This window comes from Solanum verrucosum, unplaced genomic scaffold, assembly GCF_900185275.1.
Source record: "Solanum verrucosum unplaced genomic scaffold, falcon-dt-bn FXZP01000085.1, whole genome shotgun sequence".
Classification (NCBI taxonomy): Eukaryota; Viridiplantae; Streptophyta; class Magnoliopsida; order Solanales; family Solanaceae; genus Solanum; species Solanum verrucosum.
The window spans coordinates 226,945-247,209 of NW_026019839.1; the positions used below are offsets into that span (position 1 = coordinate 226,945).

The 20,265-nt window shown below is 38.6% G+C and overlaps 2 protein-coding genes across 2 annotated transcripts in view; both read left to right on the forward strand.

Moving 5' to 3' along the window:
* Positions 1 to 10,399, forward strand: part of LOC125816015 (probable inactive poly [ADP-ribose] polymerase SRO2) — a 103,665-nt gene extending 93,266 nt beyond the window's left edge. The window contains exons 2-6 of the mRNA XM_049495605.1: positions 8,796 to 8,914; positions 9,032 to 9,388; positions 9,622 to 9,863; positions 10,059 to 10,195; positions 10,294 to 10,399. Coding sequence (XP_049351562.1) covers positions 8,796 to 8,914; positions 9,032 to 9,388; positions 9,622 to 9,863; positions 10,059 to 10,195; positions 10,294 to 10,398 — 960 coding nt within the window. The 3' untranslated portion in view covers position 10,399. The remainder of the gene's footprint in view (positions 1 to 8,795; positions 8,915 to 9,031; positions 9,389 to 9,621; positions 9,864 to 10,058; positions 10,196 to 10,293) is intronic.
* The window catches only part of LOC125815695 (protein NSP-INTERACTING KINASE 3-like), a 451,704-nt gene continuing 432,443 nt past the window's right edge, over positions 1,005 to 20,265 (forward strand). Inside the window, exon 1 of the mRNA XM_049495245.1 lies at positions 1,005 to 1,009. The gene's annotated coding sequence lies outside the window, so the exon portion shown is untranslated. The remainder of the gene's footprint in view (positions 1,010 to 20,265) is intronic.

Sequence of the window (20,265 nt, forward strand, 5' to 3'; positions counted from 1 at the left end):
TAAACATATATTGTATATCCAAAGATGTCGTATATATTTGATTAAAAAATATTTCATTACCTATTAAAGATAAAATTGGCATTTAAATTATGATAATGTGTCGTAGTATCTACCTATAGGAGAATTACGATATATTTTTATCGCTTTACTGAATTCACATTATTTTCTGATTTGTGAGCATGCATATCTATTTTGCAGTTATTCCTCTTCATTCACATGCTTCATCTGTTATTGTGTCCAATGGATTGAACTTCTCTAAATGGCATGAACAAGTCCAGTTCCACTTAGGTGTGATAGATCTTAACTTGGCTCTGCTGATTGACAAACCTACTGCCATTACTGATAAGAGCAGTGAGGATGAGAAGTCTTTTCATAAATCATGGGAACGCTCTAACTGTAACATCCGGAAATTTGAAATAACTATGAAGAGGCTTAGAATTGGAAATAGTCATTTTTGGAAGGAATTAAAAATCTGGAAAATTTGGTTAAGTATGGGAAAAAGTGAGTTTTTGGCCAACTTTGAACAGTTATAACTCTTAGCTCAGGATGAGTTAGGTATATTTACAGTTATGTTTTCAAAGTTCGTGGAATGGTCTTTCCAACGCCGCCGAGTTTGCCCGATTCCAAGTTCGTACGAGGGAGTTATGCCCTTTGGAAGTTGGGCTGTTGGCAGGGCAGTTAACCCGATTTTTGTAAGGGTATTTTGGTCTTTTCCCTAGCCTTTTATTTTGGATATATATTAAGGTGTTAGACTGATTTTAAATCAGTTTTTACTTTTTAAAGTGAGAGTTAGGGTTCTTGATAGAAAAGGAGAGAAGAGGAGAAAGGAGAAGAAGAAGCAACTTCGTAGAGATCGTCGTGGATTTCGTCGGGGGTGATCCCTATTAAGGTATGTGAGATCATAGTGTTGGGTTGGTTCTTTCCCCCACACGCCAAACTTGTTTTAATATCTGAGAAAAGATTGGTTGTGTTGTTGAAGTTTGTGGTTGTGTGTGTGTTGAAGTTGTTGGTTGTGTTGTTGAAGTTCCTTGTTGTTTTGGGACATGTTTCCGGTTGTGATTTTGAGTTGAATCAAGTGTATGTTGAGGGTTTTTATGATTCTAAGTGTTTGGGGCTGGAAACTTTGAAGTTTAGAAGGTTTAGAGTGGGGAAAAAGAAGGAGAAAAGTTGAATTTTCGGGGAAAAGGGCTACGGTGTCGCGCGAGTCAGCGCGCTCCAAAAGGGGCTCTGAAGCCCAGCCCTTGGGGCAGCGCGCCTAGCAGAGCGCCCAGCAGGCCCCTCTGAAGCTTGAGGGCTGGCGCTCCGCGCCTCTCAGAGCGCCAAAGAAGCCAAGTTTTCCCTTTCATTCCCTACTTTTTCATACATGTTCCTTGGTAATGTACCTATATTTTATAGTCATTTTCCACACTCCAAGGTACGTCTAAACGTCAAGAACTCATCCATAAACATGTGATCTATACCTTTAATCCATAATCCAATTCAAGGAAAGTTTGGATCAAAGTCAAGTGAAGTTAGAGTCAAATCTTAGAAGTTAAGAAGTAAGTCCAAGCAAGTCTTAAGTTGTTCAAGAGTCTTTATTGAACGTTTTAACTTCATTTTAAGGCTCAAGTTTCAAGTCAAGCAAAGAGTATAGAGTTTCAAGTTAAGTCAATAGTATAAAGTTGAGTTCATTTCTCAAAAGTTATTAGGGAACTAGGTATTCCCAAAGAAGTTTTAAAGAAATGTTTTCACATTTAAACAAGATTGGAAACTGAGATTTCCAAAGAGCCTTTGGGCTAGTTTTCCAAAAAGAGTAATCACTTTCTAAATGAAGCAAAAGAGGAAACTGAGATTTTCAAGATAGCCTTTGAGCTAAGTTTTTGAGTAATGATCTCAAATCAGCAGGAAGACATTTGTTTTAAAAACATAAGAGCCAGTACATTTTTGGGAGTAGTATCGAGCACCGAATTGGGGGAGCGTTCAAAGAACCCACAGCCCCCATAGAACCATGTAGCCATCATGGGTAGAAGAGGTTCATACTTTTTAGATGAATCCTTTTCAGATTAGACTAGTGGATTCATTAGGAAGTTCTGGTCCTATACCTTTGGTCGGGTGTAGGATGCTCTGGCAGCGTGAGGTTGATCGATGTATCATCACTATAGCTCTTATGTGATGGTTGTCGGTTAGAGAAACTCCCACAGAAGTTATTGTATCTTTGTATACACACAACAATTATTGTATTTTTATATACATCAGTTCATTTGTATTTCTACATACATCTCAGGTTTATTGTATCGTTGTATACACACAGAGTTTATAGCGGGTTTTAAACAACCTTTATTTATATCGCACTTGTTTTAAATTGCCTTATATTGAAAGGAGTCAGTCAGATTGAGTTGAGTTGAGCCAGGTAAGCTATTCCGTTTCTTCTAGATTTCCTTCTAGCCTATGTTGCTTAGTTTTCCAGCTCGCATACTCGTACATTCAATGTACTGATGCCAGTTGGCCTGCATCTTATGATGATGCAGGTACCCAGGACCAGCATCCAGCATGCTGTTGATCCAGCTGAGCACTCCAGAGTCAGTGGTGAGCCTCTTTGCATTTCGGATGACTCGGTTATTTTGTTCTCTTACTTTTGTGTTAGTAGGATGTTGCGGGGTCTATATCCCAACATCCATCTCAGTGTTATAGAGGCTTCATAGATAGTCAGTTAGTTGGTTAGTTTTGAGTCTCTCATCTATGTATATATGTGAATATTCTATTTTGGGCCTCGAGTTACCTTTTAGGCCATATGTTATCAGTTAAGTTGTTTTATGTCTTTGCATTGCATGGAGTTATTCTGTTGAGTTAGGTTTCCGATGAGTTAAGAAAGCCAGGAAAGGGTTCGCTTGAGGCCAGCAATGGTCTCCGGGTGCCGGTCCCACCCAGGGTGTAGGCTCGGGGCGTGACAAACTTGGTATCAGAGTTCAAGAGTTCTAGGGAGTCTATGAAGCCGTGTCTGTAGAGTCCTAGTTATCGGTGTGAAGCGCGCCACATCTATAATTGGGAGGCTGCAACATTTAGGAAGATTTCTCATTTCTTTCACACTCATCTCGTGCATTAGAGTTGATCTCTAAAAAGTTTCTTTCTAATCCGTGCTTGCACGTGTTTTTAGATAATCATGCCTCTATGAAGAGTTGGCAGAGGGCATCTTCCTAGACGTTATGTTGATGAGCAAGAGTTACCTTATGCCCCGGGAGTGCAACCGTAAGAGGAAGTTTCTAATGCCGAGTTCAGAGAGGCAATTTGAATTTTGAGTCAAGCTGTAACTAATCAGATTGGTCAGCAAAGGGGAGCTCGACATGAAGGAGCTAACACGTCAAGGATTCGTGAGTTCTTAGGGATGAATCCTCCGAGTTTCATGGGTTCGAGCACTACCGAGGATCCAGAAAAATTCATTGAGGAGTTAAAGAAGATTTTTGAGGTGATGCATGTGGCAGATATCAAGTAAGGAAGGTAGGGCTGCAATGTTTATTGGGGACATGGGCATATCAAGGTTGATGGTATATGTGCAGCAGGTTGAGGAAGAGAAGCTGAGGGACAAGGAAAAGTTCAAAAATAAGAGAGCTAAGACTGGTAGTGAGTCTGGGCAGCAAAAAGGTAATGTGAACCGTTCATCCTTTCAGCAAAGGCAAAAGGGACCTGCTCCATCATCTACCAGAACACCTGCACCCAAATACAGAAGTGAATATAATGGCCAGAATTCGAAGAACTTCAAGGCTAGACCAGCGCAGTCTTCGGGCAGTGTGGCTCAAGGGAGTAGTAAGCCTCCTGCCTGCGCCAAGTGTGGTAGGAACCACTCAGGTATTTGTCGAGAGGGCTCCATTGGTTGTTTCAAGTGTGGACAGAATGGATATTTCATGCGAGAGTGTCCAAAGAACAGGCAGGGTAATGGGGGCAATAGAGCACAGTCTTCTTCAGTTGTTCCACCAGACAGGACGGCACCTAGAGGAGCTACTTCTAGTACAGGTGGAGGAGCAAACCTCCTCTATGCATTCACCAATTTCCATGAGTAATAGAACTCTCCAAATGTCGTCACTGGTATGATCAAAGTCTTCGTTTTTTATGTGTATGCTTTGCTAGACCCAGGAGCAAGTTTATCTTTTGTAACTCCTTATGTTGCAAATAAGTTTGATGTTCTTCCTGAAAGGCTTTGTGAACCCTTTTGTGTTTCTACACCTATTGGGGAGTCTATTCTAGCAGAAAGAGTTTATCGTGATTGTCTTGTTTCTATCAATCACAAGAGCACCATGGCTGATTTGGTTGAGTTAGACATGGTAAATTTCGATGTCATTTTAGGTATGGATTGGCTTCATGCATGTTATGCATCATTAGACTGTAGAACTCGAGTGGTCAAGTTTCAGTTTCCGAATGAGCCAGTTATAGAGTAGAGTTGTAGTTCAGCAGGGCCTAAGGGTTATTTCATTTCGTACCATAAGGCGAGAAAGTTAGTTTCAAAGGGTTGTATCTATCACTTAGTCCGAGTTAATGACTTTAGTGTTGGGATACCTCCTTTTCAGTCAGTTCCTAGAGTAAGAGAGTTTCCAGAAGTTTTTCCAGATGATCTACCTGGAATTCCTCCTGAGAGAGAAATAGATTTCGGTATAGACCTCATTCCAGATACTCGTCCTATCTCTATTCCGCCTTATAGAATGGCACCAGCAGAGTTGAAAGAGTTGAAAGAGCAGTTGAAAGATCTCCTAGATAAGGGTTTCATTCGACCAAGTGTCTCACCTTGGAGCGATCCAGTCTTGTTTGTGAGAAAGAAAGATGGTTCCCTTAGAATGTGTATAGATTACCGCCAGTTAAATAAGGTTACCATCAAGAATAAATACCCTCTTCCGAGGATTGATGATCTTTTCGATTAGCTTCAGGGTGCCACTTGTTTTTCGAAGATTGACCTCAGATCAGGCTATCACCAGTTAAGAGTAAGGGAATGTGATATTCCAAAGACAACATTCAGGACTAGATATGGTCATTACGAGTTTTTGGTCATGTCTTTTGGTTTGACAAATGCACCGGCAGCTTTCATGGACTTGATGAATAGAGTCATCAAGCCTTATTTAGATATATTTGTTATCGTCTTCATTGATGACATACTAATCTATTCAAGGAATGAAGAAGATCATGCTAGTCATCTAAGAATAGTTCTTCAGACTTTGAAAGATAAGGAGTTGTATGCCAAGTTCTCTAAGTGTGAGTTTTGGCTTGAGTCGATGGCATTCTTAGGCCACATTGTATCTGGTGATGGAATTAAAGTTGATACTCAGAAAATTGAGGCAATGAAGAATTGGCCTAGACCCACATCTCCAACTGATATTAGGAGTTTCTTGGGTTTTGCTAGCTATTATAGAAGGTTTGTAGAGGGGTTCTCATCTATTACATCTCCTTTGACCAAGTTGACTCAGAAGACAGTGAAATTTCAATGGTCTGAAGCTTGTGAGAAAATCTTTCAGGAATTGAAAAAGAGGTTGATTATAGCTCCAGTTTTGACGTTACCAGAAGGTACTCAAGGTTTTGTGGTGTATTGTGATGTATCTAGAGTTGGTTTGGGTTGTGTCTTAATGCAGAATGGCAAAGTTATAGCTTATGCCTCCAGACAGTTGAAGGTTCATGAGAAGAATTACCCAACCCATGACTTGGAGTTAGCTGTTGTAGTATTTGCTTTGAAGATATGGCGTCATTACTTGTATGGGGTGCATGTTGATGTATTTACTGATCACAAGAGTCTTTAATATGTGCTTACTCAGAAAGAGCTTAATCTCAGACAGAGGAGGTGGTTAGAATTACTCAAGGATTATGACCTGAGTATTCTTTATCACCTAGGTAAGGCTAATGTTGTTGTTGATTCTTTAAGCAGGTTGTCTATGGGTAGCACCGCCCATATTGAAGAAGGGAAGAGAGAGTTAGCAAAAGATGTGCACAGACTGGCACGCTTGGGAGTCAGACTTATAGATTCCGCAGAAGGAGGAATAGCGGTGATGAGCGGGGCCGAGTCATCATTAGTGTTAGAAGTGAAAGAGAAACAAGATCAAGATCCTATTTTTCTTGAGTTGAAGGCAAATGTTCAAAAGCAACATGTATTAGCTTTTGAACAAGGGGAAGATAGTTTATTGAGATATTAGGGAAGATTATGTGTACCTATGGTGGATGGACTCCAAGAGAGGATTATAGAAGAAGCTCATAGCTTTAAATATTCCATTCATCCGGGTTCCACAAAGATGTATCGTGACTTGAGAGAAGTTTATTGGTGGAATGGCATGAAGAAAGGCATTGCAAAATTTGTTGCTAAATGTCCAAATTGCCAGCAAATGGAAGTTGAACACCAAAGGCCCAGTGGTTTAGCTCAGAGGATAGAACTTCCGGAATGGAAGTGGGAGATGATCAATATGGATTTCATCACAGGGTTATTGTATCTTTGTATACACACAGCAATTATTGTATTTTTATATACATCAGTTCATTTGTATTTCTACATACATTTAGGTTTATTGTATCTTTGTATACACACAGAGTTTATAGCATGTTTTAAACAGTCTTTCTTTATATCACACTTGTTTTAAATTGCCTTATATTGAAAGAGTCAGTCAGGTTGAGTTGAGTTGAGCCAGGTAAGCTATTCAGTTTCTTCCAGATTTCCTTCTAGCCTATGTTGCTTAGTTTTCCAGCTCGCATACTCGTATATTCAATGTACTGATGCCAGTTGGCCTGCATCTTATGACGATGCAGACACAGGTACTCAGGATCAGCATCCAGCACGTCGTTGATCCAGCTAAGCACTCCAGAGTCAGTGGTGAGCCTCTTTGCATTCTGGAGGACTCGATTATTTTGTTCTCTTACTTTTGTATTATTAAGATGTTGCGGGGTCTATCCCAACATCCATCTCAGTGTTATAGAGGCTTCATAGATAGTCAGTCAGTTGGTTAGTTTTGAGTCTCTCATCTATGTATATATGTAAATATTCTATTTTGGGACTCGAGTTGCCTTTTAGGCCAGATGTTATCAGTTAAGTTGTTTTATGTCCTTGCAATGCATGGAGTTATTCTGTTGAGTTAGGTTTCCGATGAGTTAAGAAAGCCAGGTCAAGGGTTCGCTTGGGGCAAGCAATGGTCTTCGAGTGCCGGCCACGTCCAGGGTGTAGGCTCGGAGCGTGACACTAAAACTCGAATATTATGCTATATTTACATTCAGACTAGTAGGGCTTGTTCCTCTTCGGATATCTATTGATTTAGCTTCTACATAGTTCATGTTTTACTTAGTTATTTTCAGTATGCTTATGATATGCCAGACTCAAGGTTATCTTGGGGTCACTCGTGAACCTAGGTCCCGTGTTACGTCAAGGGGGTAGCTTCGGGAAGTGACAGAAGAAAGCTGAGTTCTTCAATTGGACCTTCTATCCACATTTGCTTGAAGCTTTTTTCCATAGTTAGGAACTTCAGTCTTAACTAACAACACTCACTTAGGAATATAATAGCAACTCTCAGATCCAATACAATCAGTGGCGGATGTATGTTATGAATTATGGGTGCTTGAGCACCCATTGCTTTTTGCAATAAACACTAATATTTGTTTGTAATATCTAATAATTTATTCAAATGTATTAACTAAGCACCCAGTTTATATAGCAATTCTCAAACTAAAAATAATTGAGCACCCATGAAATAAAATTTCTGGATCCGTCACTGAATACAATCATGCATCATCGGAGCTAATTAAATGCTTAACACGACTTTCTATAATAACATTATTATTTTTATCTCGTTTTCACTTGCGTTATCTAATACAATTAGTGGCTAATAATCCAAATCTAACGAGTAAAATTGAGATTCGTATTCTTGATCTCATATAAATTCAATTGTAGTGTTTTCTGATAAATAACTTCATCACTAAATTAAATAGTATTTATTGTTGTCGATCTGTATTACTAAGATACTTAGAACAATAACTTTGCAGAACTTTATAAGAAACAACAAACTTCAAAGTATATATTCAAAATCAAACACTAGAATTTATATATGCAGAACAAGAAATAGTTCAGAAAATTCGTTGTTTAAAACTGAGAGGAGACTCCTCTATTTATAGTCATTGTGTCTTATCGAAAAAGCCACAACACTTTGAAAAAATCACAACTTTTCGGAAAATTCACAATCTTTTGGAAAAGTCACAATCTTTCCAAAAATTGCAACCCTTCAAATAAAAGTGTGAACTCTTCAGAAAAATCAGAACTCCTAAGAAAAAATAACAACTCTCAATTTTCTATTCATACTTTTTAAAACCAAACATTTGTAAATATAGTTATCTATATTAGTACGTACTAGTTACTTGCTAACACGTAACTATTGAATTAATTAACAAATTTCGTATCATGTGAACACACAAAACGAACAACATCGAGAAATTATAATTTGAAAAGTCAATTGGACAATTGAATAATATACTCCTAGCAAATTAAAACAAGAATTTGAGTCGATTTTTCTCTTCCTTAACACAGACACATTCCTCTCTTTCCACATATATAAATATTAAAATTAAATAAAATCCTCCACTTCTTTTTATTATAAATTATTTCTTTACAACAAAAGTTGTCAAAAAGTTCCAAATCTGAGGTCAGATATTTCTCCTTTTCCCCTCTTCTTTGTCTCCCTTTTCTCAGCTTTTTTTTTTTTTGGCTTTCTTTTATGTCTTGTAATAAATGGAATTATAATACTTTCTTAGAGCCTAAGTTTCTCCAACTATTTATCTAAATTCATTTTTCTAATTTCTTACTTACTTTTTAGATGGATCAATTTGGAGATCATAATGATCAAGTTTCCATGACAATAGAAAATAAAAAAATGTTACTCTCTTTCGATTCAGAAGTCGAGTCTCCTAGTCCAACATTACATAATTCCTTCAGGTCAGAAACAAATTCAAAATTTAATTTTATTAATTCAACTTTTAGATTATCATATGATACTCAAAATTTTAGTAATTGTATGTATAAATAATTGTTTTGATTCGATTGTACTATCAGGTCGTTCAAGAGAAATGGGATGATCGAGTTAGAGGAACGTAACAAGGAACATGATTTAATTAAGGCGGGTTTTCTTAGTGGAATGGGGCATTTAGGAAAGGAAGTTGAAGTTGTGGCTATACATAAAAATTCATGTTCAACTATATTGGGGCAAGCGAGGTTAGAAAGTTTTCGTATTTATTCCGAAGCAATGCGGAAGAAATGTGGTGGAAATGCTAATATTAAATATGCTTGGTTTGGTTCTTCCAAAGATGAAATTTGTAATATTATTTCACATGGATTTTCTTCCATTACTGAACCAAAATCTGGAGGATGTTTTGGTATTGGTGTTCATCTTTATCCTGCATATATCCACGGGTAAGCAATGAAACATTTAGTATTCTGTTTCAATTTATGTGTCACAATTTTATTTTTAGTTTGCGAATAAAAAATAATGTCATGTGATTGCTTTTGATGAAATGATTTGTATTCACACATTATTTTAGAGGATAAAATTTTAAAATAACTTTTCTTTTTGAATTTGATGTAAAGTCAAACAATATCTGAGATTAATTAATTATTTTTAATTATTTTTTTTTGTTGTGTTGAAGGGTACTATCGGCATTGGAAGATGAGAATGGATTAAGGCATATGTTACTTTGCAGAGTAATATTAGGAAATACAGAAGTAATTGAAGCTTCATCCAAACAATTTCGACCAACTTGTCAAGATTTTGACTCTGGGGTTGACAACTATTTGGCTCCTAAAAAATACATAATTTGGCCTTCTAATATGAACTCACATATTTTACCAAATTTTGTAGTAAGTTTTAGATGTCCTAGTTGCTTATTAGGTAAGCAATTCAGGATTTATAATTTTATTTTATGTCATATAATGTATAGGGGTTTATCGTTTGGTAGTGGATTTGAATGTGAATTACGCAGATATCAAATACTGCATAATTGTCTAACCAGCTATCGAACGATAGACCCCTCTTAGTATACGAAATTGAAGGATGATATGTTATTATTTTTGTTTATTTTCTTAGGTGCTTCTTCGAAAATCAAGAAGGTTTTTCCGAAGTCGAATTCTCGCATAAAGTTTCATGATTTATTGCATGTGCTTTCCAAATATTTACATCCATCAAGAATAGTTTTGATCTCAAAATACTATGAAGATTTTCAGGTGACTTTTTTTTTATTATTATCCAATTTTGTGTGAGTAAAATTTTTAATTTATTATTATTCTATGTAATTAATTATGTGATGTCTTTTAATGTATAGAAAAATAAGATCACAAAATTAGTACTTGTTCGAAAATTGAGGCAAATAGCTGGAGATACGTCGTTAAGAGCTGTCATGAAGTTGTATCCAAATACTACTATTTAAGGTATAACTTCCTACATATGTTTTATTTAAACAACTTGGTGCATTAATTAATGGCCTTTAAACAACCGTTTAAATATTTTTTCTTATTTTTTGTAAGATATCATCGATTTGTTTTTCTAATTTCATCGCTTATATAATGTTTAGTTGCAAATTGGAGAAAAAAGCTTGTTGATTCCGTGAGAACGACGTGATCAGGTTGCTAACGATATCATGATGGCGGAGTTTGTCAAGTGTGAAAAGAAATTTTTCCCTTGTTTTTTCGATTACAACAAGGTTTTTTTTTCTAAATTAGTATAGTAATTAATCGATGTACGGATCATATTAAAAAGAAACTTGCATAATGTGCTGAATAATATTAATTATATATTGAATTTGTGATCTGTGACTAATTATTTGAATACATTGGATCATATTGCTTTAGAAATATTTGACATCTAGTTTCTTAATTAATGCAATTAACTCAATAATAAAATCTGTTGAAATAAACGAAAACTAATCACATAATCATGGAATAACGATTTTGTTCCTTGTATTCTTTTATGGGAAAGACTCAAACATGTTATCGAACTTTGAGAAAAGGCTTATTAATGTCATTCGTTAAAAGTTTGGTTCGTCTATGCTATTTCTGTTGGAGAAAAAGTTCTTCCATGCCATTATATTGTTAACCGAATAGTATAGACGAGCCAAACTTGTAACGGATTACATAAATGAGCCTTTTTCAAAAGTTCGATCGCATATTTGAGCTTTTTAGTATGATGGCTAGGGATGTACAAAACCGAACCGAACCGCAAACCAAGTCAAACCGAAACAAAAAATCCGATTAGTGGTTGGTTTGACTTGGTTTGGTGTTGAAAAAAAAATCCGACTATATTTGGGTTGGTTTGGTTTTAACTAAAAAAACCCAACCCGAGTGTAACATCGTGTAAGTTGAAATAACTATGAAGAAGCTGGGAATTTGAAATAATCATTTTTGGAAAGAATTCAAAAATCTGGAAATTTGGTTAAGCATGGGAAAAAGTGAGTTTTGGTCAACTTTGAACAATCATAACTCCTAGCTCAGGATGAGTTAGGTTTAGTTCCAGTTATGTTTGGAAAGCCCTTGGAATGATCTTTCCATCGCCGCCAAGTTGCTCGATTCCGAGTTCGTATGAGTTAGTTATGCCCTTTGGGAGCTGGGTTGTTGGCAAGGCAGTTATCCCGAATTTGTAAGGGTATTTTGGTCTTTTCCCTAGCCATTTCTTTTGGTTATATTGAGATGTTAGACTGATTATATATCAGTTTTTCTTTTAAAGTGAGAGTTAGTGCTTTTGAGAGAAGAGAGAAAGAAGAGGAGAAAGAGAAGAAGAAGCAAGGTTTTTGTCAAGATCGTCGTGGTTTTCATCGCGGGTGATCCCTATTAAGGTATGTGAGATCATAGTGTTGGGTTGGTTTATCCCCCTCACGCCAAACTCGTTTTAATTTTCGAGAAAGGATTTGGTTGTGGTTGTTGAATTCTTGTGGTTGTGTTGTTGAAATCCTTGTTGATTTGGGACATGTTTTCGGTTGTGTTGTGAGTTAAAATCTATTGTATGCTGAGAGGTTTTATGATTTCAAGTGTTTGGGGCTGGAACCTTGGAAGTTAAGGTGGTTTAGAGTTGGAAAAATAAAGAAGAAAAGTCGAGTTTTCTGGGGAAAGGGCTGGGGCGTCGCGCCAGCCAGCGCGCCCCAAAAGGGACTCTGAAGTCCAGCCCTTGGGGCGGCGCGCCTAGCAGAGCGCCCAGCAGGCCCCTCTGAAGTTTGAGGGCTAGAGCCCCGCGCCTCTCAGAGCGCCAAGGACACCAGTCTTCGTCATTCCTTCCCCACTTTTTCATACATGTTCCTTGGTAATGTACCTATGTTTTATAGTTGTTTTCCACACTCCAAGGTACGTCTAAAGGTCAAGAACTCATACATAAACATGAGATCATTACCCTTGAATCCGTACTCCAATTCGAGGAAAGTTAGGAACAAAGTCAAGTGAAGTTAGAAGTCAAGTTTAGAAGTTAAGAAGCAAGTCAAAGCAAGTCTTTAAAGTTTTTCAAGAGTCTTTATTAAACGTTTTAACTTCGTTTTAAGGCTCAAGTTTCAAGTTAAGCCAAGAGTATAGAGTTGAGTTCATTTCTCAAAACTTATTAGGGAACTATGTATTCCCAAAGAAGTTTCTAAATGTTTTTCACATTTGAGCAAAGAAGAGGGAACATTGATTCCAAAAGAGCCTTTGGGCTAAGCTTTGAGCAATTATCTCAAACTAAAGAAAGATGTGTTTAAAACACTTCTGAGCTAAAGTATTTTGGGAGTAGTATTGAGCACCGAATTAGGACGCGAGTTCATATTAACTCAACTATCTATAAGAACCATGTAGCCAAGCATGGGACTTAACGAGTCATTCTTTTTAGATGATCACGTAAGATTAAGCTAGTGGATCCACTAAGTTAAGTAAGGTCCTATATCACGGCAAGATATAGGATGGTCCTTGGGCAACATGAGGTAAAACGTTGTATCATCACTACGGCTCATAGTGATGCTTGTCGGTTAAAGAATCTCCCACTAAAGTTATATTACTTTTATATAAGTAAAGTTGAGTTTGTTATTGTTTTATCCTTAACGAACTAAGTTTTTTACATTGTTTTACAAGCTTTATATATATTGCATGTGTCTTATTGCTTTATATTGAGTTCGGTTATTCATGAGTCGAGCAGAGCCAAGGTAAGAGTTCATTTGTATTCCTTTCAAGCTTAAGTTGTTGTTTAGCTTTCCAGCTCGCATACTCGTACATTCAATGTATAGATGCCAGTTGGCCTGCATCTTATGACGATGCAGACGCAGTTACCCAGGATCAGCATCCAGCACGCCATTGATCCAGTTGAGCACTTCAGAGTCAGTGGTGAGCCTCCTTGCCTTTCGGAGAACTCTGTTATTTTGTGTTCCTAGTTTTGTTTTATTAGGATGTTGCGGGGTCTGTCCCAATATCCATCTCAGTGTTATAGAGGCTTCATAGACAGTCAGTCAATTAGTATTGAGTCTCTAATCTATGTATATATATAAATATTCTATTTTGAGACACGAGTTACCTTTTTGGCCAGATTTTATCAGTTGGGTTGTTTTATGACCTTTCATTGCATTGAGTTATTCTGTTGAATTAGGTTTCCGCTGAGTTAAGAAAACCAGGCCAAGGGTTCGCTTGGGGCCAGCAATGGTCTCCGGGTGCCGGTCCCACCCAGGGTGTAGGCTCGGGGCGTGACAAACTTGGTATCAGAGTTCAAGAGTTCTAGGGAGTCTATGAAGCCGTGTCTGTAGAGTCCTAGTTATCGGTGTGAAGCGCACCACATCTATAATTAGGAGGCTGCAACATTTAGGAAGATTTCTCATTTCTTTCACACTCATCTCGTGCGTTAGAGTTTATCTTTCAAAGGTTTCTTTCTAATTCGTGCTTGTGTGTGTTTTCAGATAATCATGCCTCCACGAAGAGTTGGCAGAGGGCGTCTTCCTAGACGTTATGTTGAGGAGTAAGAGTTACCTTATGCCCCAGGAGTGCAACCACAAGGGGAAGTTTCTAATGCCGAGTTCAGAGAGGCAATTAGAATTCTGAGTCAAGTTGTAACTAATCAGATTGGTCAGCACAGGGGAGCTCGATATGAAAGAGCTGACACTTCAAGGATTCGTGAGTTCTTGGGGATGAATCCTCCGAGTTTCACAGGTTCGAGCACTACTGAGAATCCAGAAAACTTCATTGAGGAGTTGAAGAAGATTTTTGATGTGATGCATGTGGCAGGTACTGAGCGAGTTGAACTAGCTACGTATCAATTGAAGGATGTTGCTAGAACTTTGTTTGACCAGTGGAAAGGGGTAGAGCTAAGAATGCACCACCTGTGAGTTGGGCCTGTTTTGAGGAAGCTTTCTTGGGGCGTTTCCTCGAGAATTGAAAAAGGCCAAGGTACGTGGGTTCCTCACACTTAAGCAGGATTCATTAAGTGTTCATGAGTATAGGTTGAAGTTCACCCAACTCTCTTGTTATGCTCCGGAGATGGTTGCGGACATGAAGAGTAGAATGAGCTTGTTTGTAGTTGGGTTGTCTTGTCTGTCGAGTAAGGAAGGTAGGGCTGCAATGCTTATCGGGGACATGGACATATCAAAGTTGATGGTTTATGTGCAGCAGGTTGAGGAAGAGAAACTGAGGGACAGGGAAGAGTTCAGAAATAAGAAAGCTAAGACCGGTAATGAGTCCGGGAAGCAGAAAGGTAATGCAAATCATTCGTCCTTTCAACAAAGGCAGAAGGGACCTGCTCTATCATCTGCTAGGGCACCTGCACCCAGATACAGAGGCGAACATAATGGCCAGAATTTGAAGGACTTCAAGGCTAGACCAGCACAGTCTTCAGGTAGTGTGACACAAGGAGGTAGTTTGACCCCTGCATGTGCTAGGTGTGGTAGAACCCACCCAGGGAAATGTCGTGATGGTCAGACATGTTGTTTTAAGTGCGGGCAAGAGGGTCACTTCATGAAGGAGTGCCCTAAGAACAGGCAAGGTAGTGGAAATCTGAGCAATAGGGCTCAAGCTTCATCAGTTGCTCCCCTAGACAGGATGGCACCTAGAGGAGCTACTTCTAGTACTGGCGGAGGAGCAAACCGCCTCTATGCAATCACCAGTCGCCATGAGCAAGAGAATTCTCCAAATGTTGTCACTGGTATGATCAAAGTCTTTGCTTTTGATGTGCATGCTTTGCTAGACCCAGGAGCAAGTTTATCTTTTGTAACTCCTTATGTTGCAAATAAGTTTGATGTTATTCCTGAAAGACTTTGTGACCCTTTTTGTGTTTCTACACCTGTTGGGGAGTCTATTCTAGCAGAAAGAGTTTATCGTGATTGTCCAGTTTCCATCAATCACAAGAGCACCATGGCTGATTTGGTTGAGTTAGACATGGTAGATTTCGATGTCATTCTAGGTATGGATTGGCTTCATGCTTGTTATGCATCATTAGATTGTAGAACTCGAGTAGTCAAGTTTCAGTTTCCGAATAAGCCAATCTTAGAGTGGAGTAGTAGTTCAGCAGTGCCTAAGGGTCGTTTCATTTAGTACCTTAAGGCGAGAAAGTTAGTTTCGAAGGGTTGTATCTATCACTTATACCGAGTTAATGACTCTAGTGTTGAGATACCTCATTTTCAGTCAGTTCCTATAGTCAGAGAATTTCTGGAAGTTTTTCCTGATGACCTACCCGGAATTCCTCTTGAGAGAGAAATAGATTTCGGCATAGACCTCCTTCTAGATACTCGTCCTAGCTCTATTCCTCCATATAGAATGGCACCAGCATAGTTGAAAGAGTTGAAAGTGCAATTGAAAGATCTCATAGATAAGGGTTTCATTCGACCAAGTGTCTCACCTTGGGGTGCTCCGGTTTTGTTTGTGAGAAAGAAAAATGGTTCCCTTAGGATGTGTATAGATTACCGCCAGTTGAACAAGGTTACCATCAAGAATAAGTACCTTCTTTCGAGGATTGATGATCTTTTCGATCAGCTTTAGGGTGCCACCTGTTTTTGAAAAATTGACCTCAGATCAGGCTATCATCAATTAAGAGTAAGGGAATGTGATATTCTAAAGACAGATTTCAGAACCAGATATGGTCATTACGAGTTTTTGGTCATGTCCTTTGGTTTGACCAATGCACCGGCAGCTTTCATGGACCTTATGAATAGAGTCTTCAATCCTCATTTAGATATGTTTGTCATCATCTTCATTGATGCCATACTAATCTATTCAAGGATTGAAGAAGATCATGCTAGCCATCTCAGAATAGTTCTTCAGACTTTGAAAGATAAGGAGTTGTATGCCAAGTTCTCTAAGTGTGAGTTTTGGCATGAGTCTGTGGCATTCCTAGGCCACATTGTGTCTGGTGATGGAATTAAGGTTGATACTCGAAAAATTGAGGCAGTGCAGAATTGGCCTAGACCCACATCTCCAACTGATATTAGGAGTTTCTTCGGTTTAGCTGGCTATTATAGAAGGTTTGTAGAGGGGTTCTCGTCTATTGCATCTCCTTTGACCAAGTTGACTCAGAAGACAGTGAAATTTCAATGGTCTGAAGCTTGTGAGAAAACCTTTCAGGAATTGAAAAAGAGGTTGATTACTGCTCCAGTTTTGACTTTACCAGAAGGTACTCAAGGTTTTGTGGTGTATTGTGATGCATCTAGAGTTGGTTTGGGTTGTGTCTTAATGCAGAATGGCAAGGTTATAGCCTATGCCTCCAGACAGTTGAAAGTTCATGAGAAGAACTACCCAACCCATGACTTAGAGTTGGTTGTTGTAGTATTCGCTTTGAAGATATGGCGTCATTACTTGTATGGTGTGCATGTCGATGTATTTATTGATCACAAGAGTCTTCAATCAGTAAAAGCTTAATCTCAGACAGGGAGGTGGTTAGAATTACTCAAGGATTATGACTGAGTATTCTTTACCACCCAGGTAAGGCTAATGTTGTTGCTGATTCTTTAAGCAGGTTGTCTATGGGTAGCACCGCCCATATTGAAGAAGGGAAGAGAGAGTTAGCAAAAGATATGCACAGACTGGCACGCCTGGGACTCAGACTTATGGATTCCACAGAAGAGGTATAGCGGTGACGAATGGGCCGAGTCATCATTAGTGTCAGAAGTGAAAGAGAAACAAGACCAAGATCCCATTTTGCTTGAGTTGAAGACAAATGTTCAAAACCAGAAAGTATTAGCTATTGAACAAGGGGAGATGGTGTGTTGAGATATCAAGGTAGATTGTGTGTGCCTATGGTGGATGAATCCAAGAGAGATTATAGAGGAAGCTCATAGCTCCAGATATTCCATTCATCCGGGTTCCACAAAGATGTATCGTGACTTGAGATAAGTTTATTGGTGGAATAACATGAAGAAAGGCATTGCTGAATTTGTTGCTAAATGTCCAAATTGCCAGCAAGTGAAAGTTGAACACCAAAGGCCCGGTGGTTGGCGCAGAATATAGAACTTCCAGAATAGAAGTGGGAGATGATCAATATGGATTTCATCACAGGTTTTCCAAGGTCTCGCATACAGTATGATTCTATTTAGGTAATTGTCGACATAATGACAAAGTTAGCCCATTTTCTACCGGTAAAGACTACCTATTCAGCAGAAGATTATGCCAATATATATATTCAAGAGATAGTGAGACTCCATGGAGTCCCAGTCTCCATTATTTCAGATAGAGGTGCACAGTTTACTGCACAGTTCTGGAAATCTTTTCAGAAAGGCTTGGGTTCAAAGGTGAACTTAAGTACTATCTTTCATCCTCAGACTGATGGGCAAGCAGAGCGCACTACTCAGACTTTAGAAGATTTGTTGAGGGCTTGTGTGATCGATTTCAAAGGGAGTTGGGATGATCACCTACCTCTCATTGAGTTTGCCTACAACAACAGTTATCACTTTAGCATCCAAATGGCTCCATATGAAGCTCTTTATGGGAGAAGATGTAGATCTCCTATTGGATGGTTTGAATTTGGTGAAGCAGGGTTGATAGGACCAGATTTAGTTCACCAAGCTATGGAGAAGTTGAAGGTGATTCAAGAGAGGTTGAAAACGGCACAGAGTCGTCAAAAATCCTACACCGATGTTAGGAGAAGAGCGTTAGAGTTTGAAGTAGAAGATTGGGTATATTTGAAAGTTTTACCCATTAATGGGGTTATGAGGTTTGGTAAGAAGGGGAAACTTAATCCCCGGTGTATTGGACCTTATCGCATAGTCAAGAGGATTGACAATGTTGCTTATGAGTTGGAGCTACCACAGGAATTAGTAGCGGTTCATCCGATATTTCATATCTCCATGTTGAAGAAGTGCATAGGCGATCCTTCATTGATCCTACCAACTGAAAGTATTAGGATCAAGGAGAGCTTATCTTATGAGGAGGTTCCTGTTCAGATTTTAGACCGCCAAGTTCGTAGTTTGAGAACGAAAGAGGTAGCCTCAGTCAAGGTCCTTTGGAGGAACCAATTTGTTAAGGAAGCTACTTGGGAAGCCGAAGAGGACATGAAAAAGAGATATCCACATCTCTTTGAAACTAGAGGAAATGCAGATCAAGGTACTAATTTCCTTCTTAGTGTTCTTTAAATTATAGTGAGCATGTTGTTGTTGTTTGCATGATTGTTTGTTGGGTGTTGAGTAGATGTTACACCCTTAGCCTAGTAAGAGTAATCTCATTCGAGGACGAATGATCCCAAGGGGGAGATATTGTAACATCGTGTAAGTTGAAATAACTATGAAGAAGCTGGAAATTTGAAATAATCATTTTTGGAAAGAATTCAAAAATCTGGAAATTTGGTTTAAGTATGGGAAAAAGTGAGTTTTGGTCAACTTTGAACAGTCATAACTCTTAGATCAGGATGAGTTAGGTGTAGTTCCAGTTATGTTTGGAAATCCTTTGGAATGATCTTTCCAACGCCGCCGAGTTTGCTCGATTTCGAGTTTGTATGACTGAGTTATGCCCTTTAGAAGTTGGGATGTTGGCAGAGCAGTTAGCCCGAATTTGTAAGGGTATTTTGGTCTTTTCCCTAGCCATTTCTTTTGGTTATAGTAAAGTGTTAAACTGATCTTATATCAGTTTTTCTTTTAAAGTGAGAGTTAGGGCTTTTGAGAGAAGAGAGAAAGAAGAGGAGAAAGAGAAGAAGAAGCAAGGTTTTTGTCAAGATCATCATGGTTTTCGTCGGGGGTGATCCCTATTAAGGTATGTGAGATCATACTGTTTGGGTTGGTTCATCACCCTCACGCCAAGCTCGTTTTAATTTCCGAGAAAGGATTTGGTTGTGGTTGTTGAATTCTTATGATTGTGTTGTTGAAATCCTTGTTGATTTGGGACATGTTTCCGTTGTGTTGTGAGTTGAAATCTATTGTATGTTGAGGGGTTTTATGATTCCAAGTGTTTAGGGCTAGAACCTTGAAAGTTAAGGTGGTTTAGAGTTGGAAAAATAAATAAGAAAAGTCGAGTTTTCTGGAGAAAGGGTTGGGGCGTCGCGCTAGCCAGCGCGCCCCAGAAGGGACTCTAAAGTCCAGCCCTTGGGGCGGCGCGCCTAGCAGAGCGCCCAGCAAGCCCCTCTGAAGTTTGAGGGTTGGCGCCCCGTGCCTCTCAGAGCGCCAAGGACACCATTCTTCCTCATTCCTTCCCCACTCTTTCATATATGTTCCTTGGTAATGTACATATGTTTTATAGTTGTTTTCCACACTCCAAGGTACGTCTAAAGGTCAAGAACTCATACATAAACATGAGATCATTACCCTTGAATCCGTACTCCAATTCGAGGAAAGTTAGGAACAAAGTCAAGTGAAGTTAGAAGTCAAGTTTAGAAGTTAAGAAGCAAGTCAAAGCAAGTCTTTAAAGTTTTTCAAGAGTCTTTATTAAACGTTTTAACTTCGTTTTAAGGCTCAAGTTTCAAGTTAAGCCAAGAGTATAGAGTTGAGTTCATTTCTCAAAACTTATTAGGGAACTATGTATTTCCAAAGAAGTTTCTAAATGTTTTTCACATTTGAGCAAAGAAGAGCGAACATTGATTCCAAAAGAGCCTTTGGGCTAAGCTTTGAGCAATTATCTCAAACTAAAGAAAGATGTGTTTAAAACACTTCTGAGCTAAAGTATTTTGGGAGTAGTATTGAGCATCGAATTGGGGACGTGAGTTCATATTAACTCAACTCTCTATAAGAACCATGTAGCCAAACATGGGACTTAACGGGTCATTCTTTTTAGATGATCACGTAAGATTAAGCTAGTTGACCCACTGAGTTAAGTAAGGTCCTATATCACGGCAAGGTATAGAATGGTCCTTGGGCAACGTGAGGTAAAACGTTGTATCATCACTAGGGCTC